Genomic DNA, 20,152 nt, shown 5'->3' on the forward strand with positions numbered 1-20,152 from the left:
CTCGCCGCCCGCCGGGCGGGCAGGGCAGCGGGTGCAACCAGCCCCAGGAGCCAGCAGGGCGTACGGGCAGAGCAGGATCCGGTCCTGCACCTTGCAGCGGGGCAAGCCCTCAGCACAGAGCAGGAGCCCTCAGGCAGCTCAACCCACCAGCCAGGCCTGGAAAAGCAGGTATTTTAACGAACCTGTTCTCTTCCGGCAGTAACGAGCAGCCCAGATTTCCTTCTGCTGAATCAGTGACGGTTTTAAAAGCTTTTTACTAAAGTGCTCAAGCATCTAAAACCAAAGTCTGATGCTCTGGCAGATGAAAGCCTTAAAATTCTGCTCCTTGTCCAAAGAAATAAGAGAGAGAACGCAAGATTAGATGGAGAGGTGCTTCCACAGGAAGAGTCTAATAGAAAAATACAATTCCTGGCACAAAAGGACAGACACTAGTGAGTCTTCCACTTCAAGTCATTTATTGACAAGTTGCCACATTTCTCCATCGTGCCTAATAATTTCATCCTTGTTATAAAGTACAAATGGTTTTATACTTTTCTGACATTAAAAAAATAGGCTACTAAAGAGGCAAAATTCTCACCTTGAGTCCAAAAATTCTGATGTAAGAATTCAAAACTGTAATAGTCAAACAAAAACCCAACACACACGAGAAACAAACACAGGGTACCTCTTATACTTGACTTGCTCATGAAACCAACTCAAAGTGAATCCCTTGTTCCCAGCTCTTACTTTGGATCCTGTGACCTTGCTTAACTGATGTGAAGTTTGTGTGAACACATACTACTCAAAAGGCACTCAAAGGTCACAAGTTCCTGAGCTAAAATGGGATATATTCCCAATGTAACAGTTAAAACAAGTCACAAAAAAAAAAAAAAAAAAACACGTTTAAAAATTGGTATTTGGTTTATGTGAGTACAGGAAGGATTCAGCAGAATCCTAGCTGAAAGCTGCTGCTGTGTAACAGACTCAAATAATGCTTAGTACATTAGATTACGTTCATTAGGTGGAAAAAAATTATTTTATGAGCAAATTTGCAAATTCACATGCTAAAAACCGGAAGAGAAAATTTTGCTGAAACATAAAAAAAGGCAGATAAACAAGAAAGAGAAGTATCTATATGAGACGCAGTAATGGCTTAAAAAACAAGCAGGTTTGAAAGTCTGTCCAGTTAACTAACAGAAGTTGACAGGCATCCACTACACAGATGCATTTGGCCCTCATGGAAAAGGAAAGGACCAGAAAAGCCTGCTGAATATGGACCTGGTATTTACAAACCAGTTACTTACAAACAAACAAACAAACAAAAAAAAAAGAATAAACCCATCACACTAACTAACCATACATCCTACAGCATGTGCTTAGAATTTGACAGGTAAGTTAGCGACACGTCATTCACACAAATTCCCTATTTCCAATTTGGCTCAGTTTTTACCCAGAAAAAAATAAGAGTGGAACACCTCTCGAACATGGAATGGCTCTTGTCTGAAAATGCGGAACAGAAACAAAAACGAATAGAGGGTAACTAGTTTTGGCCTGTATCACTTCTGGTCTTATCTTCAGATAAGCATAGGAGTATACTAAGGCCATGTATCATTTGCTACAGTGTAAGGCCTTGTTGTTGTCAAAGCTCTGTGCGTCAGCAGGGCATTAACTTAAAGCAGGCATACGGAGTCCTACGAGTGCTACTATGTTCCACTGAAGAGGTCTCAGCTTTCCAAATTTTCCAGCGGTGCCTCACTGTCCGTCTTCTTCTCCGGCGACGTGTACAAGAAGTTACAGCAGATGTAGAGTGGGAAGATCAGGAGCCTGCTGTCCAGGTTCATTACCACCTGCTCCTGTAAAGCAAACACAAAGGATGTTTGTACAGTGAGCAAAAACTTCCCTTAGAAGGAAGTACAAAGAGCACACAAGATGGATGCTAACAATCATTCTATAAATTTTAATGACTGTGTATAAAAAGATCAAAATTTTAAAAAAATAAAATAATCAAGATAATCACCCCCTTCAGCAGATATTTTATAACAGTAACGCTGATAAGATGTTCTCAAAATGGTTGTAAGCCTTTGTCCTTTGTCCCAGTGCTGCCATCCTTCCGCATCAGACATAACGAAACTGCAAGTGGCTGAGAAGACTTCCAGTAAGCTGGAGACACTTTTACCACTCTCAGTTTCAGGTGATTTAACAAACCAGGCAATCCTTAACAGCCCCGTTCTGTAAAGCAAACTAGTTTGATGTTTGAATTCTTTTTGTTTTACTCTAAGAATTGGCTTGGCGGTAGCAAAACGGGTATATTTTCTTAAGAAAAGTCCTCTCTGAGGTTTCTGTTTATTTTTTTCTTGCATAGAATAATAAATACCACCCTTGAACAACATACAGACATTCTTTTAACAGTCTTCAGTTTACAATACAAGTCTCCTTAAATAAACTCCAGATTTGCCTCTAAATAAGCAGCAGTCTGATGGACCTATTATTCAGAAGGGTAATCGCACCAGTGCTGGAAGTCTGGGAAAGCGAGCTGCCATCCGAGCACGACACCAGCAGCAGGTAGTTTCAGCAGCACCATGGGAACTAATTTCATTATATCAGCACTAATGAAATCCACGATATCCTACTCTACTTACACTTCCTGCATTAGCTTGATCTTCCACTCCCTATAAAAGCAGCACTTTACATTCCACATCAGCAACAAAAAGAACAGCAGCTCTTCAAAAACACTCTTGAATTCTCAGCTTTTTTTTTTTTTTTAATGCCTTGGACTCCACAATTCAAGTTCAACAGCTCAAAAAATCGACAAACATACCTGGTCTTTCTCTAGGGTTAGGATCTGATACCCCGTTGTTCTACTGCAAATAATTTTCCCACTGCTATCAAAAGAGGCTAGACGTAACCTAAGGATATAACAACAGTTACGTTACTTAGTTTTCCAGAACTCTGTTTTTCCAGCACAAAGTTTCTCCCAAGGAGACGATACCATTTTCAAACACAACCAACTTTATGGCAGCAAAATTAAACACAAGCACAGATGGAAAAACTTGGTTGAGGCAACAGGTTTTAGCACACACCACAGGGTCTGAATTGTTGGCTCTTTGTTACCTGAAGGCTATGTTTCTCCGAGGCTGCAGGCTGACTGACCCACTGCACGGCTGATTGAGCGTATTCCTCTTGAAAATGATGTAACGGTTGGTGTACATAACCAGGAGGTCAAAGCCGAAGTTGAAGCCAGTCCATCGCCAGCAGTACTGAAGGACAGAAGCAGAGAACAAAGCAGGCTGAGCGTTTGCTGCGACAGGCAGGGGACGAGCTGCTTGCCATCAGGTCACAGGAGGGAACGGGGTTCTCAAACTGAGAGGAGCCTTGTGAACAGCCACCCGAAACATCAGGTGTCAGTGGGCAGCCCGGACAGACTGATGGGTTGGAGATGAGCTCAGCAGCAGCTGCCTTCCAGACACACAAAGCACGCTGCACAAACACACACAAAATGCTTCTATGTCCTCAAAACCAGCGCCACGGCTCTGCACAGCACTTATCTGCAGGTCCCGTTCACACCCAAAGCGCTCCTTTGAGCGCGACACCCTCAAGTTCAGTGCCTTCAGACTTTTCCTCAAGACCTTTTACCTAAAGACACACACAGAAGGAACGCACCGGGGTTCTGACTCGGGCTTTGACACGTCAGATCTAGAAAGCTTCCTTTCCCACTCCAAAGAAAAGGCATTAGTGAGCAGGGCTCTATTTTAGCCACGTGCGTTTTACGAGTCCCAGATGACAAGTCACGGCAACATTCCCTCTCCTCACACAATGCAAGTTTCTCCAAACATGGGCCTGCTTGCAGTGCACCAGCACAATTAAGACACTAACTCCTTACTCATCTCACACACAACAAGCATTTTCGGCCTTCTAGGAAGAACAAAGGAATTTCTTTCACCTCCATTCCACCTTCTTGATGCAGGTTGACAATTAAGCCCTACGTGTTTTGAAAATACCTAACATGTCTGAGACATGTCAGCTATGCACTAACTAAGCCGCACGCCGTACTTACATCACCGTCCTTTGCAAGCTTTCTACCACACCTCATGCTGTTTCCTTCCAGTTCCTCTTTATTTATTTCTTGAGGCCTGCAAAAAAAAAAAAAAAAAAAAAAAGTTCATCTTTAGGGCGATTCGAACAGCTTTGTTTGTTACTTCAGCATGGGAAAGCTGAAGAGGCCTGAGTGACCTGGGCTGACCCCACACAACCGCCCCTGGTTTGAGCAGAGGCTTCGTGCGGGTGACTTCTCAGGGTCCTTTCCTACCCAAGTTACCCCACGAACATCAAACTACTTCAAACCTGCAACAGAGACGGGGCTGTTACGCCTTGGTTAGGCAGGACTTCACAAAAGAACCTCTCCAGATAAGGACATTTTGTGTCCAGCTCTTGTAATGAATTACGCTCTCCACTCCCCCTTAACGTGCCCTTTCCGAAGGCAGCCGTCTGGCTTGCTGGGCGCACGCACAACCCGAGTGCTGCTGTTGGGCAACAGCTGCAAGCTCGGCTCAGCAGCAGCACGATGCAGAAGTGCCCAAAGAGACACCCTGAAAGATTTCTCAAGTTGGCTGGTTATGCAACTCGTCTAAAAAAAGTTTACCCTCGGCGTTCGCAGCGCGCTGCAAGCCTCTCGATTCTGTCCTCCCGTACAAACGTGGACTTTTTTCACCCAGCAGCTTCCACTGGTGCTCAAATGCATCTCCTAGCCTCGCAGATCCAGCCCAAGGAAAGTCAGTCGCAGTTTTCCAGGGGCACGGTACTCAGGGAACGTGAAACACGGTTACATCACTCACCGAATAAACAGCCGCTGCCAGAAAGGCCTGCAGTCAGGCTGATGAAACACGCCCAAAGTGAGGATATAAATCACAATGAAAGGCAACCCCCCGCGTGCTTGTAACCCCCCAGTGTCACACAACATGCTGTCAGCCAGAGAAGCAAGAAGAAAAGCTGCATTTTTCTTCCTACTGCGTGTACACCACAAGAATGTGGCTGTAGCTTTTACAGACAAGCTTTTCTGAACAAACTTTACCTGTTTCTGTAAAATCTAATCCGGGAAGATTAAGTATTTTATGAACAGGTTAAGCAAATAAGCCAGTCATGTTAACCAAATTCACCCGAGAGCCTCCTGCGTGCTTTTTCCACATCGTCTGGCTGAACTGGTTATGTAGCTGACCTAAATCCAGTAACGATGATAAAAGATTTATTTCTGTTTAATTACTGACAGATTTCAAAAACATTTGTACATAATGCTCAGACAGACATTAGTATTCCCTCCTCAATTCCTCAAGCAGCCTCAAAAGATGCAAAACTTCCAGCTTTAACCACTTCCCCTGGCCTACTGCGCGCTTAGCGAGCAGCCAAGTTATCCTATTTCCCTCTTAAACACTGCCAAAAGACCAGGGGAGTAGAAACAATCCCTGTCGCAGACCTCAGAGATGTCTCTCACAGCTGCCCCAGAACAAAGGCTACGTCAAAATAAGTGATCCACTTGAGCACAGGGAAGAAACCTCGAGCAGCCACATTTCGAAGGCACAAAGTCCAGTATTATCCTAGAAAATTCTCAAATTCTGAAAGAGTGAATAAAACGTTTAGTCCTTCAAAATGCAACCTACCAAAGCAGAAGAGGAACATCTTTTCCTCTCTGTTATCAGAAGAGCAAGCCACAGCACGTATTTCAAAGCACCCTGACCTCCCTGTAGTGGCAGTCTCTGAAGCAGCAGGTGGAATTACGGGGTGAGGTACCAAAATGGGGCCTCACTCCAGCTCAGCAGGAGTCAGACCTCACATTTTGTCCCGTTTACCAAGTTTTCATCCTCACCTCAATGGGAAAAAACACACCTGAGACAGGCAGGAGCTGTGGGAGAAAGGAGAGCAGAGCTGGGTAAAAGCAGGGCCTTCCAGAACCTTCATCCTCCTCTAGCTACAGGTGGGATAAACACCCGAAGTATTTACTTTGACACAAGGAACAGCCGCACGTCTTGCCCTCTGAGACGAGTTTTAACCACAGGCACCTCAGCAGAGGTGTCAGCACGGCTTGTCAGCCGCAGAGAGCAGCAGTCACAGGAGCTCGGGCGAGACTCGGCCTCGTCAGACACTGCACAGTCCCGGGGAGCGCTCTGCAGGCACACATCTCCCTCCCACACGGCTCCGGAGGGCAGCATGTTCAAAGACCGTGAGCCATTACTGGCTACTAAACAAACAGTAACCTGGACGCCACCTCAAACCAGCGAGTTCACCAGAAGCTGAGGTGCAGCGAGATGAAACGCTGCGTCTCACCCACCGCTCGCCGCTGCCGCCAACGGAGACCTCGGCGATGGAGGCCAGAATGAAAGGCTCGGGTGGGAAGGTGCCTGCTCCGTGAGCGCAGCTTTCTCCCCCTGAGATTTGCAGTTTTAGCCTTTAAAAAAGCTGCAAAAGAGAAAACCAGACAAACCAGACAGACCTGGCAAAACACCCTGCGCATTCCAAGAGTCACCGAGATCGCCGGCACCGCGGCCGAGCGTGGGCGCTTCTCGTTTTGAGCCGCCGTGACCCCCGGCAGCTGCACTTCAGCTGGTGCACGAGCTGCCTTTTCAGCGGCATGTATCGATGGCTGGCAAGCCACACGGTCACACTGCCAACAGCAAAAAGCAGCAAACACAAAAAAGCTCATCTTGTGACTGAGTTTTGACGACTGTCGCTGCTCGCTCTTGCGTTACCTGTGGTTTCTTATTGCACGTCAGCAACCTGCAGGCCAGATTTCCTGATGGGCGCCCATTTCTTGTAAAGTCGTTGATGGATCTAACAGCAAAAGGCTTCCCAAGACAACGGGCGTACCAGAACTCAGCTACGACCCCCCTGTCTGAAACTGCAGGAGCTGAAGAGGCTCAGAGCCCCAGCCTTCACCACTTCCTGAAGCGCTGCTGCTGCCAAAGAACCGCTGCTTAAAGATCTCGATCAAAAGACCCCAGCCAGAGCTCTGGGGAGCTGTTATCCTGTTACATGATTACATTGAACAGAATAATTTACGGAAATACCTCCTGTACAATACACAATTAAGCCACGGAAGACACTGCCACAGGGCTAAAGGGTGAAGTGCCTCAGACTCAAGGTATTTAAGAACAGGGCTGCTGGGGGCTGGTCGCTCTGTAGGGACCCAGGCCTGACCTCCAGCCGGAAAATTCTTCCTAGCTCACTGCCAAATGCATCCAGGTAGCGCCTGCTCTTCACTTCTACCACCCTCCCATCCTCCTGCACGTAACTCTGCCACGCGGCACTGCCACAGACTGCACAGCCTTTGGTTCACGTCAGGACAGCGGCTCTAAGGCTCTTCAGATTGCAATGCAGAAATTAAGCCCCGCGCTGCAATCAGGCGTGCTCATCTGAACGGCAAACGCTGGGCTAAGAGAACGGGTGGAGGAGGCTGTTCGTGGGTGTTTGAGAGGCAATAACACACACAGCGCAGCTTCCTCACCTGACATTTGTCCTCCACAAAGCACACTGAAACCAAGGTCAGAAGACAAAGGCAAGAACAAGCAGCCCCGCCGCATTTCGCCACTGTTTTGCCATTTAGAAGAGACCTAGCAACCTGCTCCATGCAGCAAAAAGCAAGCAGAAGGAGAAGAAACAGCTCACAATCCCCCACACGGCTGTAACGCACACAAAGTCAGCGTGCCTCGCTGCCCAAGTCACCGGGGGCTGCAGAAACCCCAGGGGGTCAGGGAGTTAGAATGAAATACGGCCACGTGCAGACCTTCGAAGGGCACAGAAGCACCACGTGCACACTGGTGGCACGCTGTGGAGCTTCCTTGATGGCTACGAGGGAAAAAGCTGGAGTTGCTGGCAGCGCGGAGGGCGGTCAGCCAGATGCCAGAGGGGGAAGGCTGTGAAATGAGACAGGAACGAGGTGAGCAGGGTGCCGAGCCCTGCTGGTGCCGAGCCCACGCTGGCTGCACAGCAGAGGCAGGAGCAAAGGTGGGCACGCAGCCACCCCTGCACAAGCACGACGGGAGAAATGGCCTTCTGGGCTGACACGGCTGCTCGCCCCGCGCCACAGCCGCTGGTGCACCTCGCCCAGGGAGCCGGGAAGCAGAAGAGGAAAGGCAGCTTCTGCATCCACAGGACTTCTCCTAAAATCACCCTTAAAATGTAAACTAGATAAGCGTAAACCAACAAAAGAAAAAATACAGGAAAAAAAAACCACAAACATTTACCTCTAGAGATATTTTAATTTACTGCGTAAAGGCCAGGAGGTCAGCCAGCCTGAGGAACAGATGGCTCCACAGAGAACAGTTTAAAACCAAAACATCCTTCCCCCCACCCCTCGGTAATGTCAGCTCCACACACTGAACATGGCAGAGTTTATACAAGAGGAAGGTTTCCAATTTAAGAAATAAATAAAGGAAATCCTGTAATATACCTACCCAATATCATTGTCTTGTTCTGCTCTGAGCATGGCAAACCACTGCTGTTTGTAAACAGAGGACAGCCATTCTAAAATTAAAAAAACATAAATGAGCTTGGTGTTGTCTTCGGAGCCGGGAAGGGGGATGTTCACAAACATTTCAAATAGAGAAATGAGGTTACAGTGAAATAATAAGCTTACGCCTGCTAACGGAGAGGCCTGAGCTCACCCACCAGCGGCAAGGGACTCGCGGTGTTCGCCTCCAGGCCCCGGCCACAGCAGCAGCAGCAGCACAGGTACGATCCAGCACCTACCACCGAGTAGCTCAGCACGGCGTTTGTCTTATCGAGCACTCGTGACTGCCAGGAATTAGGCAAGCAAGTAGATTTGCTTGGCACACGAGGTCCTGTCAAGCAGAGGAGCTCGCTGACAAGCCCCGAGGAGAACCACAGACTTGAAGGGACCTCGAGAGGTTATCAGGTGCAGCGCTGCTTCCTGAGCCGCCGCCACAGCTCTGCAGCAGTTGAGCAAGAGGAAAAACAAATGAAAGGGAAAGGAAGCAGTGACTCTTCCCAGATAGCGTGAAAAAGTTGCCCTCTACTAGGAATAAACCTGAATCAGGGCTTTGAGTGCACTGGGAAGGTTTTATCGGCTCTGGGAACTTAGCAATTACAACCACGAGATAAAGCAAAACACAAATGAATAGTCTGTGAGTCAGTTACACACAAGGAATCACAGGCACCCAAAAGCACAGTGTGCAAGTCCTCAGTCGAGATAACAAAAGGGGCAAGTATGCAAGGTCACGTCCAAGAACAAGCTGCAGAGGAAGGGCTGCGATGAAAGGAACAGCGAGAGCCACCAGAAGCTTGGAACAAAGCACGTAGCCGATGAAGATGATAAAAGGGGGAAGAAGTGAGATCGCTGCTGAGCTCTCCTTAGATGTTCCCAACAAAGTTTTAAGCCAGCCCTCGCCCCGCTAGCTTAGAAAGCCAAGACTTGGACTCCACGGGATCAAAAAGTACAACAGAAGGTGTAAAAATGGCTTAAGGAGAACTACACAGTTAAGGAACAGAATGAGTGAGATTAAAGGGAGAAAAAACATCGGGAGGCAGGGCATTTTCTCTCTGTTCTTTAATATATGCACACGTACAGCCCTCGTTTTCCCGTTTCATGTTTCAGCTGCAGCTCATCTCTCAGCTCGTAAACATTATGAGGGAAAACAGCGCTCAGGAAATGCTTGGATGTGACCAGGTGGAACAGAAGGAGGAACGTTTCGCCCAGCAGACCCACGATGGACTTGTCTCTTACTTCCCCTCCACACAAACAAGAACAGACCCTGCTGGGAGCCCTTGGTGTGGCGTTGCAGTCCCTCCTGCAGCTTCCATGCACGCACAGAGCACAAAGAAGGAACTGCACCGTTTCTTTCCACTACTCCCCACACAGTTTCTTTCTTTCCCTCCCCGAGAACAATGGCCTGGAATAATCTAGAAGGCCCACAAGTCACAACACAGAGCAGCCAGCAGCTGACCCAGGTACAACACAACCACCCCCGCGCTGCCCGCTAGTTCTCTGCTCGAGAGGGCACCACCAAGCCTTATCCGAGCCTCTTTTAATTGATGAGCAAAAGTTCCTCGTCTTACTACAGGTTTTGGCTGCAAGGAGAGAGATCAACGGATCACGAGGGCTCTCAAGCACCGAGCCCAGCAGCATGACTTCATCGTGCACGCACAGAGCTGCAGGGTTTGTTGTTCTTCCCTCCCGTGCTCCCAGCTCCCTTGGAATTCAGGCTTTTTGTTCTTAAATTAATAATCAGAGGTAGAGCAAACACCAGAAACTCTGCCTGCGCTAACCACACGCTCAAAACCTATCAGCTGCCTTTCCCTCTGTGCGACTGCCAAGCGTCCAAGCCCCTGCTGCAGCATTTATCACAGCCCTGAAAATGTAAACATTTTGTTCTCTCCTTCCCTGTGACTACATGAAAATTGCTTTCTGCTTTTCATTAGGCACAAGCAATCGGCTTCACAATTGCAATTAAAACTGTAATGATTTAGGGATCGCTCTTGCTTTGACATGCACAGAAAGCTGGCTGCTGGTTTTGTGTGGAGACGATTACTTATCCCCAGAAGAACATTAAGGAAAGGCTGAGCACTGCCGTTCTGGGAAATGGTAACAGCAACACGAAGAGATGGAATTCCAGCCTGATGCTGGCAGATTTCTGGTTCTGTTTAATTTTTGTTTGTTTTTCTGGTTTTCTTTCTTACTCACAAGCCGACAGAGCCACTTCACACACAAGTGGTCCGCAATTCTGCCGTGTCATCAGTAAAGCAGGTGAGGGCTTACAGGGTCATCGCCCAACACCGTTTTATTTTTTGTTACAGAACGAAGATGTTTTGCAGCTGCATTATAACCTCTGCCAACATCAATCTCAAAAGCACTTAGCAGGGTGGATCGTATTTGCTTCCTAAATCACTTAGGCATATCAAATATCCCGCAACGAAAGATCTGTTCTTCGGATATTTTTTTATGCATAATGTAAAATTTCACCACTTGCTGCCCCAAAACTGCCCCACCTGCTGGGCAGAACCAACCAAACCGTCCCCAGCCCGGCCCTCAGCTCTCCACAGCCCTCTGAAGTGCGCTGCCTCCCCCTGCTGGTCCCAGAACACTTTTTAAGAGACATTTGGAGCACACGAGTCATGTTGCTCCGTGTTTTACTTTGTCGGGTTTCAGGTAGAAGACAAGTCTCTTCTCCATCTCTTAAGGTATTAACCCGAGCCAGAACTGGGGCAGGGAAAGCCAGAGCCTTCAGGCAGCAGCAAATGTCCACATCCACTCCATCGAAAGCTGTCTGGTGAGGGAAGACTGCCAGCTAGAAGAGCAACTAAACCATTATTTCTGGCAGAAGACAGGATACAGCAGCACAAGGGAGGCAGGGCAAGTAAAGGGACGCTCGCTGTGTCATCTCAGTGACAAGGAAAGGGTCAAATCGTTTGAGAAGAGTCAAAGAATTTGATCAGGCCAGCAGGCTTCACAACAAACACCCCACTGAGCCTGTTTTGGCACCGAGGTATCACGGTGCTGCCATCCGTGGAGGCATGAAGGAGGGAGCCAGACTGAGATCAAGAAATCCTTTTAATTCTACAGGAAAGGAGCGGTGTAACTGAAAGACGGGTTAAATATTTACGGGTGGCAAAAGCCCAGAGAAAGCCCAGGGCTACAAGCATGGACAGAAAGAACGCGGATGTCAAGTGGGTACAAATAATGAAGAGTGATAAACAGCTCAATAAAGCGGCCTTAATGGATGTCTGGCACCTGCACCTCCAGACACACCGAGGTGCAGGTGAATGGATAGGTAGAGTGGGGGCAGACACAAAAAAATCAAAGTTGTGTAAAAGAAATAGAAGGAAAATAATCCTGCCCTGGAGTTAAGAAGCAAAATTTGATGCTAGGAATCAACTATGATAAGAAAGCAGAGTGAAATATAGAACAAGGATACAAGGAGGCAAATTCCAAGGCAGAGCATCGGAAGGCCACTGCTACAGGGAGCACGTTAAACCAAGAAGAAAAACGTGGAGAGAGGGCAGCTGCTTCACAGGATAAAGACAGGAATGAAAGTGGGAGGGCATTTCCAAGCGAGACCCCAACCTGGCAACTTGTTTCCAGCCTTATTTGTCCGTCAGCAGCCAGGTTTGTGCAGCCTCCAAGAGCAGAGCCTGCCTGTGAGCTCAGACTTCAGCAGCAAGGCGACAGGGGGGCCTTTTGATTGCTTGGTATCCACTGATAACGTTATCAGCAGGAAGCCACAGCAACGTGTATGTGGATTTCCATTCTACAGGCTTCAAAAAGCACCGGGGTCTAGAGATGGGATATAACTTACACCAGGCAAAGTGCAAAAAGAAAAAACCAAGAGCAGAGGAGTTACCTGCCCTTTCTCCTTTAAAAATATCCTGAATATCTGCTAGCAAGTACCATTTGCCTTTTGAGATGGGAGAAGAGCTTACAGTGTCCGGTGTTTTTGTTTTCATCACCAGGAATTATTCCAAAACCTATTAAAAACTGCCCAACTCTTTTTAGAAAGACACTGGCTAGAAAACAACTGAGCCACAGCAAGTTTTGCTCTCTTAAAAGGATTTTTCTTTCCACATCTGGGTCTCTGGAGTCACTTAAACCCTGGTAATGCACTGAGTATTGATTACAGCATATTCTGATAACCTGACAGACTGACAGAACACTTAACACACCTACGTATGCGCCTATTAAGACTTTTATGCATGTAAATATGCAGCTTCTGCTGAGTCTGCAGCCACAATTTAGGCTTTGAAGACCAACCGGGAAGCGATGAGGCAAGGCAGCGCACCCGGATCTCCCCGGTTACTCCGGGGGAAGGCAGACGAGAAGCACAGGGAACTCGACCAGCTGGGTGCTCGCTCACCTGAGGGTATGAGGGAGTCTCTCTCGATAATTCGTGCCGATGCCAGGTCACTGATGATGTACTGCAGCCTCAGGTGTGTGAACACTGACAGGAACGCGTTCCCCTGCTCTGATTCCAGGAACGCAATGTCATCCTCAAAATCTGCAAGGCAGCACACGCGGATTACAACTTGCTTTCCTAAGTATCTTCCAGCTCCTATTTCTGTTTGGGTTTTAACTGCTTGATCTGGCAGACAGGCTGAAATGGCTGGGGTTGGTCAGCCTGGAGGAGAAGGCTCCAGTAAGACCTTAGAGCAGCTTGCCAGGACCTAAAGGGGGCTGCAGAAAAGCTGGGGAGGAATTCTTTGTCAGGGACTGTGGTGATAGGACAAGGGGGAATGGCTTTAAACTAAAAGAGGGTGGGTTGAGACTACGTATTATGAAGGAATTCTTTGCTGTGAGGGAGGTGAGGCACTGGGACAGGCTGTCAGAGGAGCTGTGGGTGCCCTGGAGGTGCTCAAGGCCAGGCTGCATGGGGCTGGGGACAGGGGCTGGACAGGAAGATCTTTAAGCTCCCTTCCAACCAAAACCAGCCCACGATTCTTTGGCTGCTGGCAGAGACAAGCCTTCCCAGAGCAAACAGGGGAAAGCCTGGAGGCAGAGGCAGGCTGTCACATTTTACTTCTAACCCAGGTCTGCAGCAGCCCAAGGCCACACAGGCAATCCACCTGTCCTACCTTTCCTGCGCTTGGCAAACCAGGCATCAGCTTCGGACAGGAGTTGTTTCAGAGACCCGTTCCAAGAAGGCACTAGCTGAAGGAACATCCACTAGGTGAAACAGACAAACTCAGTAAGCCCATTGGAGAACTTCTTTTAAAAGAAGTAATATATTCATTATCGAAGTGACATTTTCATGATGCAGTCATTCCTACAAGACTTTGTGATGTCCCCTTAAATACCTGCACTAAATACCAAAAGGGCTAAAAACTGTCAGCTTCATAAAGCGGCTGCTACGGGAGCACAACCCCCTGCTGAGTACCTTTTTGAGGGCAGTATACACGTCCATTTCCACTTGCATTACAAATAGGTTAGAAGAGCTGATCAGCTGTTTCATGAGGTTTATGCTGGAAAAAACAAAAACAAAAACAAAAAACATTGTAAGAGTTCTGTGAAACAGCACAAAGACAAGAAAAGTTAGGTAATAAGGAAGTTATGTGCAGTAATACATACTTCAGAAAAAAAAAGTACTTTATGACTGAAAGTTAACTGAAGCCTGAATACCTGAGTTCTTTGAAGAGCTCAACACTCTGGTGAGTCATCAGGTTATTCAAGAGCCATTCAAGGCACCTGGATTAAAAGCAAGGAATTAGTGCCTTTGGTTTTTTCCTACACACACCAACATTTCTGCAACAGCTCGGGCTCCTCTAGATCACGACACCTGATTTCGCACAGCAGGGATGCCACCCACTGGATCAGTTTTCCCCAGGGTACAGCAAAAGCTAGACTCAAAATTTAAGAACTCAAAAACTACCACAAAAAGCCCTGATTCACAGCAGAAGGAAGCAGTTAGCTCTAACTTCAGCACTCTGCTCCCAACCACGTATTTATCCCTCCCAATTAAGATAAAGTTAACCTTCCATTTTTAATATCAGAGCAGCTTCGCTCTAAAGTGGTCGATAATCACAAATACTATTTTATTGCTACCCTGAAGATAAAATAGATTGTATTTACTAATATGCTTCAGTAATCAACTCATTTACAGCACAGGGCAATCGATCTACTACAATCTAAAGTAATTTTAAGGTAGATGATTGTAGTAGAAACTGGAAAACTAAATGGGATGAGCACAGCTCAATTCAGACAGCTTTAAAAAAAACAGAAGTTAACATTATTTTACTGTTTGTAACTTTACAATTCTAATTAGCAGCGTACAAAGCAGCAGGGAGAAAGTAAATTCTTACTTTTTCTTCACAGAGTCTAACCCGTATGTCCCCGCTGAATTATAATAACCACACACAGTTTTTGCATTAATGGTTTCCTTCATCGTTTCACCACATTGCTGGATTAAGCCATCCTGTGGAGACAAAAAAAATAACCACAAATATTCAAGGTGTACTTTTCCAAACAGGAAGTGCAAGAGATTATGCAGCTCATACGAGTTTTCATGCCTGAGCTATTTACCCAAATCACACGCCCCACAGTGACCTGTGCAGCGTTATCTAGATGATTCCCCAGAAAAACAGCTTAAGTTTTTCTTGAGGCTCTCTCACTTGGAAGAACAGCTTGATGAATACCTCCAGGGCAGAACAAATGAGCTGGGAAAACCTACTTTAATCTACCTCCAGATATGATTCCTCCAAATCTCACTTAATATTCCGACCGAGTCTCAGCCACAGAGTTTTGAAACAAAACCAGGGCATTGTGTTTGGCTTTCTTTTCCACTTATTATACGAGAATTATGCGTTTATCTGGCTGAAACAGAATGTGTGTGTGTGTGTTACGAGCTGTTTGTCTGACAGGAGAGCACACAAACACCGCGCATTTATTACTTACAAGCTGCAGCATGCAGGCTGCTGCTAAAAGTGCAACTACTCGACTGGGTTTTATTAACACATCGTCTCTGTACAGCGAGCCGAAAGCCACCTGTAGAGCTGAAAAAAAGCACAGCTGTTAGACAAACGCAGGACGTTGAACCTGGAGAGCTGAAAGAAGCCTGAAATACAACCACGGCACTTGAGTGCACGCTCTCTACAACCATACTTATTTGCTCTTTAGCTAAAAAGCTAATATTTACCAGCCAAGCACACACACACACAGTACACACAAAACACACCATTAACTAATGAAATACGGCTCATTTCACTGTCTCAACAAAATATCCATCCCAAAATAGCTGCCACGTCACATCACAGAGCAATGCAGAGAGCAATAAAGCCAGATAAGAAGAACCTAAACCTCACGATCCCTCCGTGCAATCGATCAGCAGCGTTACGCAGAGATACTCCTATCACATTAAACATTTTTCTGCGGTTCTTCTGAAAAAAACTCTGCTGCTTCACTCCACAGGGCTCGGAAGCGCAGAAAAACGTTTTGTCAGCTTGCCTCTGTCCCCTGCCAGCACTCCACTTGAGAGCTTTTCAGGAGCTGGCAGATGAGGAGGCGATGTGCTCCACTGCTGGGGTTCCCACAAGTCACGTACCTTGTTCTCGAGAGCTCCCTGCTGCCCAAACACCAAGGCGAGCTCCTCAGCAGCAGGCACCAACGGGAGCTCAGCCCTACCCATGACCCGAATTCAGCTCAAAACCAAACAAGCACTGCGCTCTCTCTCTCTCAAGTTCCTGATAGTTTTAGATTTCTGGGTTTTATTTTCATTCTATTTGTCAAATTCGAGCTAACTGCTACCTTCAGGTGAAGATAAAGGCTCCCCCTTACCTTCTACATCAATATTCTGGTCAGGAATCTCCAGCTCTATGACGTCCATGCTCGATTCTCTCCAGGATCCGCTGAACATACTGGAGAAGTAGCCTGACTACAGGAGGGGAGACAAGAGACACAGACCTCAGCTAAGAGATTCCATTCAAATTAAAACACCCACAGCAGCACAGAACCCAAACCGTTCCCGTTTCCCTCTACGCCGAACAAAAGGTATTAGGGGAACATTTCACAAGCTGAAACATTCCAGCACACTCAAGAAAGGGCTACGTGTAATTGCTTTATTTGTGAAAGTGAAAACACATCCAGAAAAATTGGACCGCACGGCTACAATCAAAGTAAAGAGCTTTAGAGGGCCAGAAAAGCCACATAAGCATTTCTCCTACAAACCACAGCACCGATGGGGATATAATTAGTCCAAGAACTAAGTCCTTAATGTTACCGGTGGGCAACAAAGCCTGCAGGCATCAGGGAACGCCAGTTTGGGTATTAAAGCAAAAAAAAAAAAAAAAAAAGCATGCAAGACATCCAAATTAATGTAGAAGGCTGTAATCTCGTACCAAGGACAGACACATACACCACTTATGGAAATATACCTTTATGATAAAGCGCAAGGCATAAAAAACTAGAATTTGATTGGTTTCCGTCCAAATGAAGTGAAATACACTGCTCTACTAGGGCTCATGACTGTCCTCAGCGGCAGATGTGCGCATCCTGAGACTCTATCACTCCCTGAAGTTTACCTGAGAGATCAAAAAGATAAAGTCTATTTGTGCCGTGCCACATTCCCTGACCTCGTAACTCAGAGCTTCAGCTCAGGGCAGGAGCAAATACCCGGTTTTACCTGGAGACGGAAATATTCCTACACCTTCAGCACACCCCGCAGCGCTGACAGCACACACCACGCTACGCTCAGAGCCAGGATCACCTCGCCAGCCATGAGGCTACCTCAGCTGTGCCACGAAGATCAGCTCCTCGCTTTTAGGAAGAGTTTATCATTTTAGTGAACAGCATAAGGAAAAGGCAATCCTTCATTTCTTCGCTCTACCAGTCAGGAACTTCAGACACCAGGGAGACGCTCGGACAGAGACAGCCTGCTCAACCAGGCAGACGAGGAGACAGCTTCATTAAGAGTAATTTACAGAGGTGTTTCTGACCTCCCAAACTACTTCCCAGTGACAGAGCATCAACTCCAAGACAAACCTAACTTGTAAGAATGGGAACTTAACCGCAAAGTTCCTCCTTGCGGAAGCCTCGTGCGCAGGAGGCCTCTGCAGAACAACACTGCTGCTTTCAAAGCCTGGGAGAAGCACCCAGGACGTGGTTTAACGTCACCAGCAGCCACTCACACCAAGTTTTGAGGAGCAGCTTCATGGATTTGTGCTATAGCACCAACAGAACCACAACAATAATTAAAACCACCCATAACTATCAAAGGACTAACCAGCATGTGTCTATCCTGTTTGAGTCTGCCTGCTCAGCACACTCACATCCTCCCTTCGTCGGCTGTAGATCAAAAGGGAGCTGGCAATCGGGGCTGTGTGCACCCCGACAAAGCACACCCTCTCTTCCATCCAGAGATTGGGGCTCTCCTCCCTCATTCATGCTCTTTAAAACACTCTAACATGTGCAAAACTAAAGGCGTTCTCCTACAAGAGCACAATGGAACTTTCCCACCATGGCTGACATAAGGAATTGTTGTACCTGCACCACATTTGGTTAAAAAAAGCAAAAAAAAAAGCCAGAATTCACTCCTGCTGTCATTTGTGACACCAGGAAAACTGCACCCAGCCACCGAGTGTCTCACCCTGACACCTCCACATTTTCAGGTAGAGCACCTGGAGCTGTTTTCTCTTCTGGCTCCAAATAAATTGCTCCCGAGGTCAGACTCCTGCGGTCCCTCCCCGAGGGAAGCCGAATCGAGGCAAGGGCTCTACGAACAAACCCCTCCTGGAGGCGCTTTGCTTGCTCTGCAGTGCCAGCAGCCTCACGGGAGACCCCCAGCTGCTCACCTAACAGACAAGAACAGGTTCTCCGGACGTCAAGAGACAACTCCCAGCAGTTTTCACAAAAGCCAGGCCATGGTTAAAGCAAACAGGTTCGAAAACTAACAGCAGAAGGGAGCTGAAGAAGCTGTTTGCAGGCACGGAACCACAGCCACGCTCCCTGAGGTTGCTTCCCAAAGCCCAACAAACAGTGCTCGGAGCCACCACAAAACCAGAGCGGAGGGGGAAACACAGGAAAACAGACAAGTGCGGGAAAACCTCCATCCGTGTGGACTGCTATTATTTTGGGGGTTATTTGGGTATTGTTTCATTAGCCGCCTTTATTGTACCTTGCTGTCAGCCAGCAGCTCACCTGACACAGATAAATCTTGTGCAAGTTCCACTCCTCCCCCAGCGCGCAGATCTTGATGTCACTGTTCTCGCCGTTCAGGAACAGCGTCTGGTAGATGTACTTGGAGGTGCTTTTCAGCTTCTTCCTGCTCGGAAAAGCAGACAGAAACGTGCTCCTTGAAGACTTTCCATTACACAAAAACACTAAGCAGAGCACTTCACAGTTTGGGCTTTTTTCTCCCCAAAAAGCTTGCCCCTACCCCAGTTTGCCCCTACCCCCAGGTGCTCCTCAACAAGCCCCGCACCACCCTTTTCCCTACTGCCCCCCCTTTTTGCACCACCTCCCCGCAGTCTCGCTGGGTCCCAACCACGCGCCCCCCAACCACAGCCCCAAAGCCCCAAACCCTGCAGCAGCCCCTGTGCCCCCCACCTCCAGTGCCTCCAGAAGGAAACCTTTAAAAGGCCCCAGAACCCCCCCCCCTTTAAAACACCCCCAGAGCCCCCCCAAGGGCCCCAGACTCCTCCAAGAAGCCCTGAGCCCCTCCCACCTTCCCCACAAATGCCCCAGAACCCCCTTTAAAAGGCCTTAGAGTCCCCCCCAAAAGTCCCCCTGAACTTCAGGCCCCCAAAAAGCCCCCCAACACACCAAAAAAGCCCCAGAACCCCCCTCCAAATACCCCCAGAACCCTTCCAAAACCCTCAAACGCCCCAAAACCTCCAAAAAGACCCCAGAGGGCCGCTTTAAAAGGCCTCAAAATCCCCCACAAAACCCACCCCCGAATTTCTGACCCCTCAAAAGCCCCCCAACCCACCAAAAAAGCCCCAGAACCTCCCCACAATTCCCCAGTCCCCACAGAATGTCCCCAAAGGACCTCACAACACCCCCAAAGCCCCCAGAACCCCTCAGAACCCCCCCAGAACACCTCAAAGGCCCCCGAACCCCCAGACCCTCCCCCAAAGACCCTCAAAACCTCCCCAAACCTCCCCCACACCCCAAAACAACACCTCAAAGACCCCAGAACCTCCCAGAACCTCCCAAATCCCCCCCCAAACAACCCCCAGGACCTCCCCAGGCCCCCCAGACCCCCCCGGACCTGCGGGGGGCGTTGAGCAGCCGCTCCTCCCGCTCGGCCTCCCCCTCACTGTCGCTGTCCCCGGCCCCCTCGGCCCCGCCGCGCTTCCTCTTCCCCCCTCGGCCCCCTCCGCCGCCGTCCCCAGCCCCCGGCGACGAGGAGGAGGACGAGGAGGAGCCGCCGCCCCGCCGCCGCCTCAGCACCCGGCTGCTCAGCGAGCCCATGGCCGCTCCGCCGCCGCCTCCTCCTCATGGCGGCCGGGCGGCGGCGGCGCCTCAGCAACGGCCGGAGGCGGCCATGGCCCCGCGGGCTCTGCGCATGCGCGGCGGCGGCGGCGGCGGGGAGAGGCGGTGCGCATGCGCGGCCAGCGAGCCGCGCGGCTGTGCGCATGTGCCGGGGGCGGGAGTGCGCGCTGCTCGCTGTGCGCATGCGCCACCGCTTCGCGCCCCTCCCTGTGCGCGCTTCGCCCTGTGCGCATGCGCAGTGCTGGGGCCGGGCGC

The 20,152-nt window shown here is 48.6% G+C and overlaps 1 protein-coding gene across 1 annotated transcript; it reads right to left on the reverse strand.

Annotated features, from left to right (window-relative positions):
- Positions 1-438: 438 nt before the first annotated feature.
- On the reverse strand, positions 439-19,977 carry GMCL1 (germ cell-less 1, spermatogenesis associated). The gene is made up of 14 exons (XM_068662401.1): positions 19,674-19,977; positions 18,602-18,725; positions 16,244-16,340; positions 15,365-15,462; positions 14,773-14,885; positions 14,093-14,158; positions 13,851-13,935; positions 13,549-13,639; positions 12,834-12,974; positions 8,421-8,490; positions 4,034-4,109; positions 3,091-3,236; positions 2,798-2,885; positions 439-1,832 (listed from the first exon to the last, which is right to left on the reverse strand). Exons 1-14 carry the CDS (start codon positions 19,874-19,876, stop codon positions 1,704-1,706), a joined length of 1,527 nt encoding a protein of 508 aa, XP_068518502.1. The 5' UTR covers positions 19,877-19,977; the 3' UTR covers positions 439-1,703.
- Between the last annotated feature and the right edge of the window lie 175 nt (positions 19,978-20,152).

The sequence above is a fragment of the Anas acuta genome, chromosome 27, assembly GCF_963932015.1.
Source record: "Anas acuta chromosome 27, bAnaAcu1.1, whole genome shotgun sequence".
In the NCBI taxonomy this organism is placed as follows: Eukaryota; Metazoa; Chordata; class Aves; order Anseriformes; family Anatidae; genus Anas; species Anas acuta.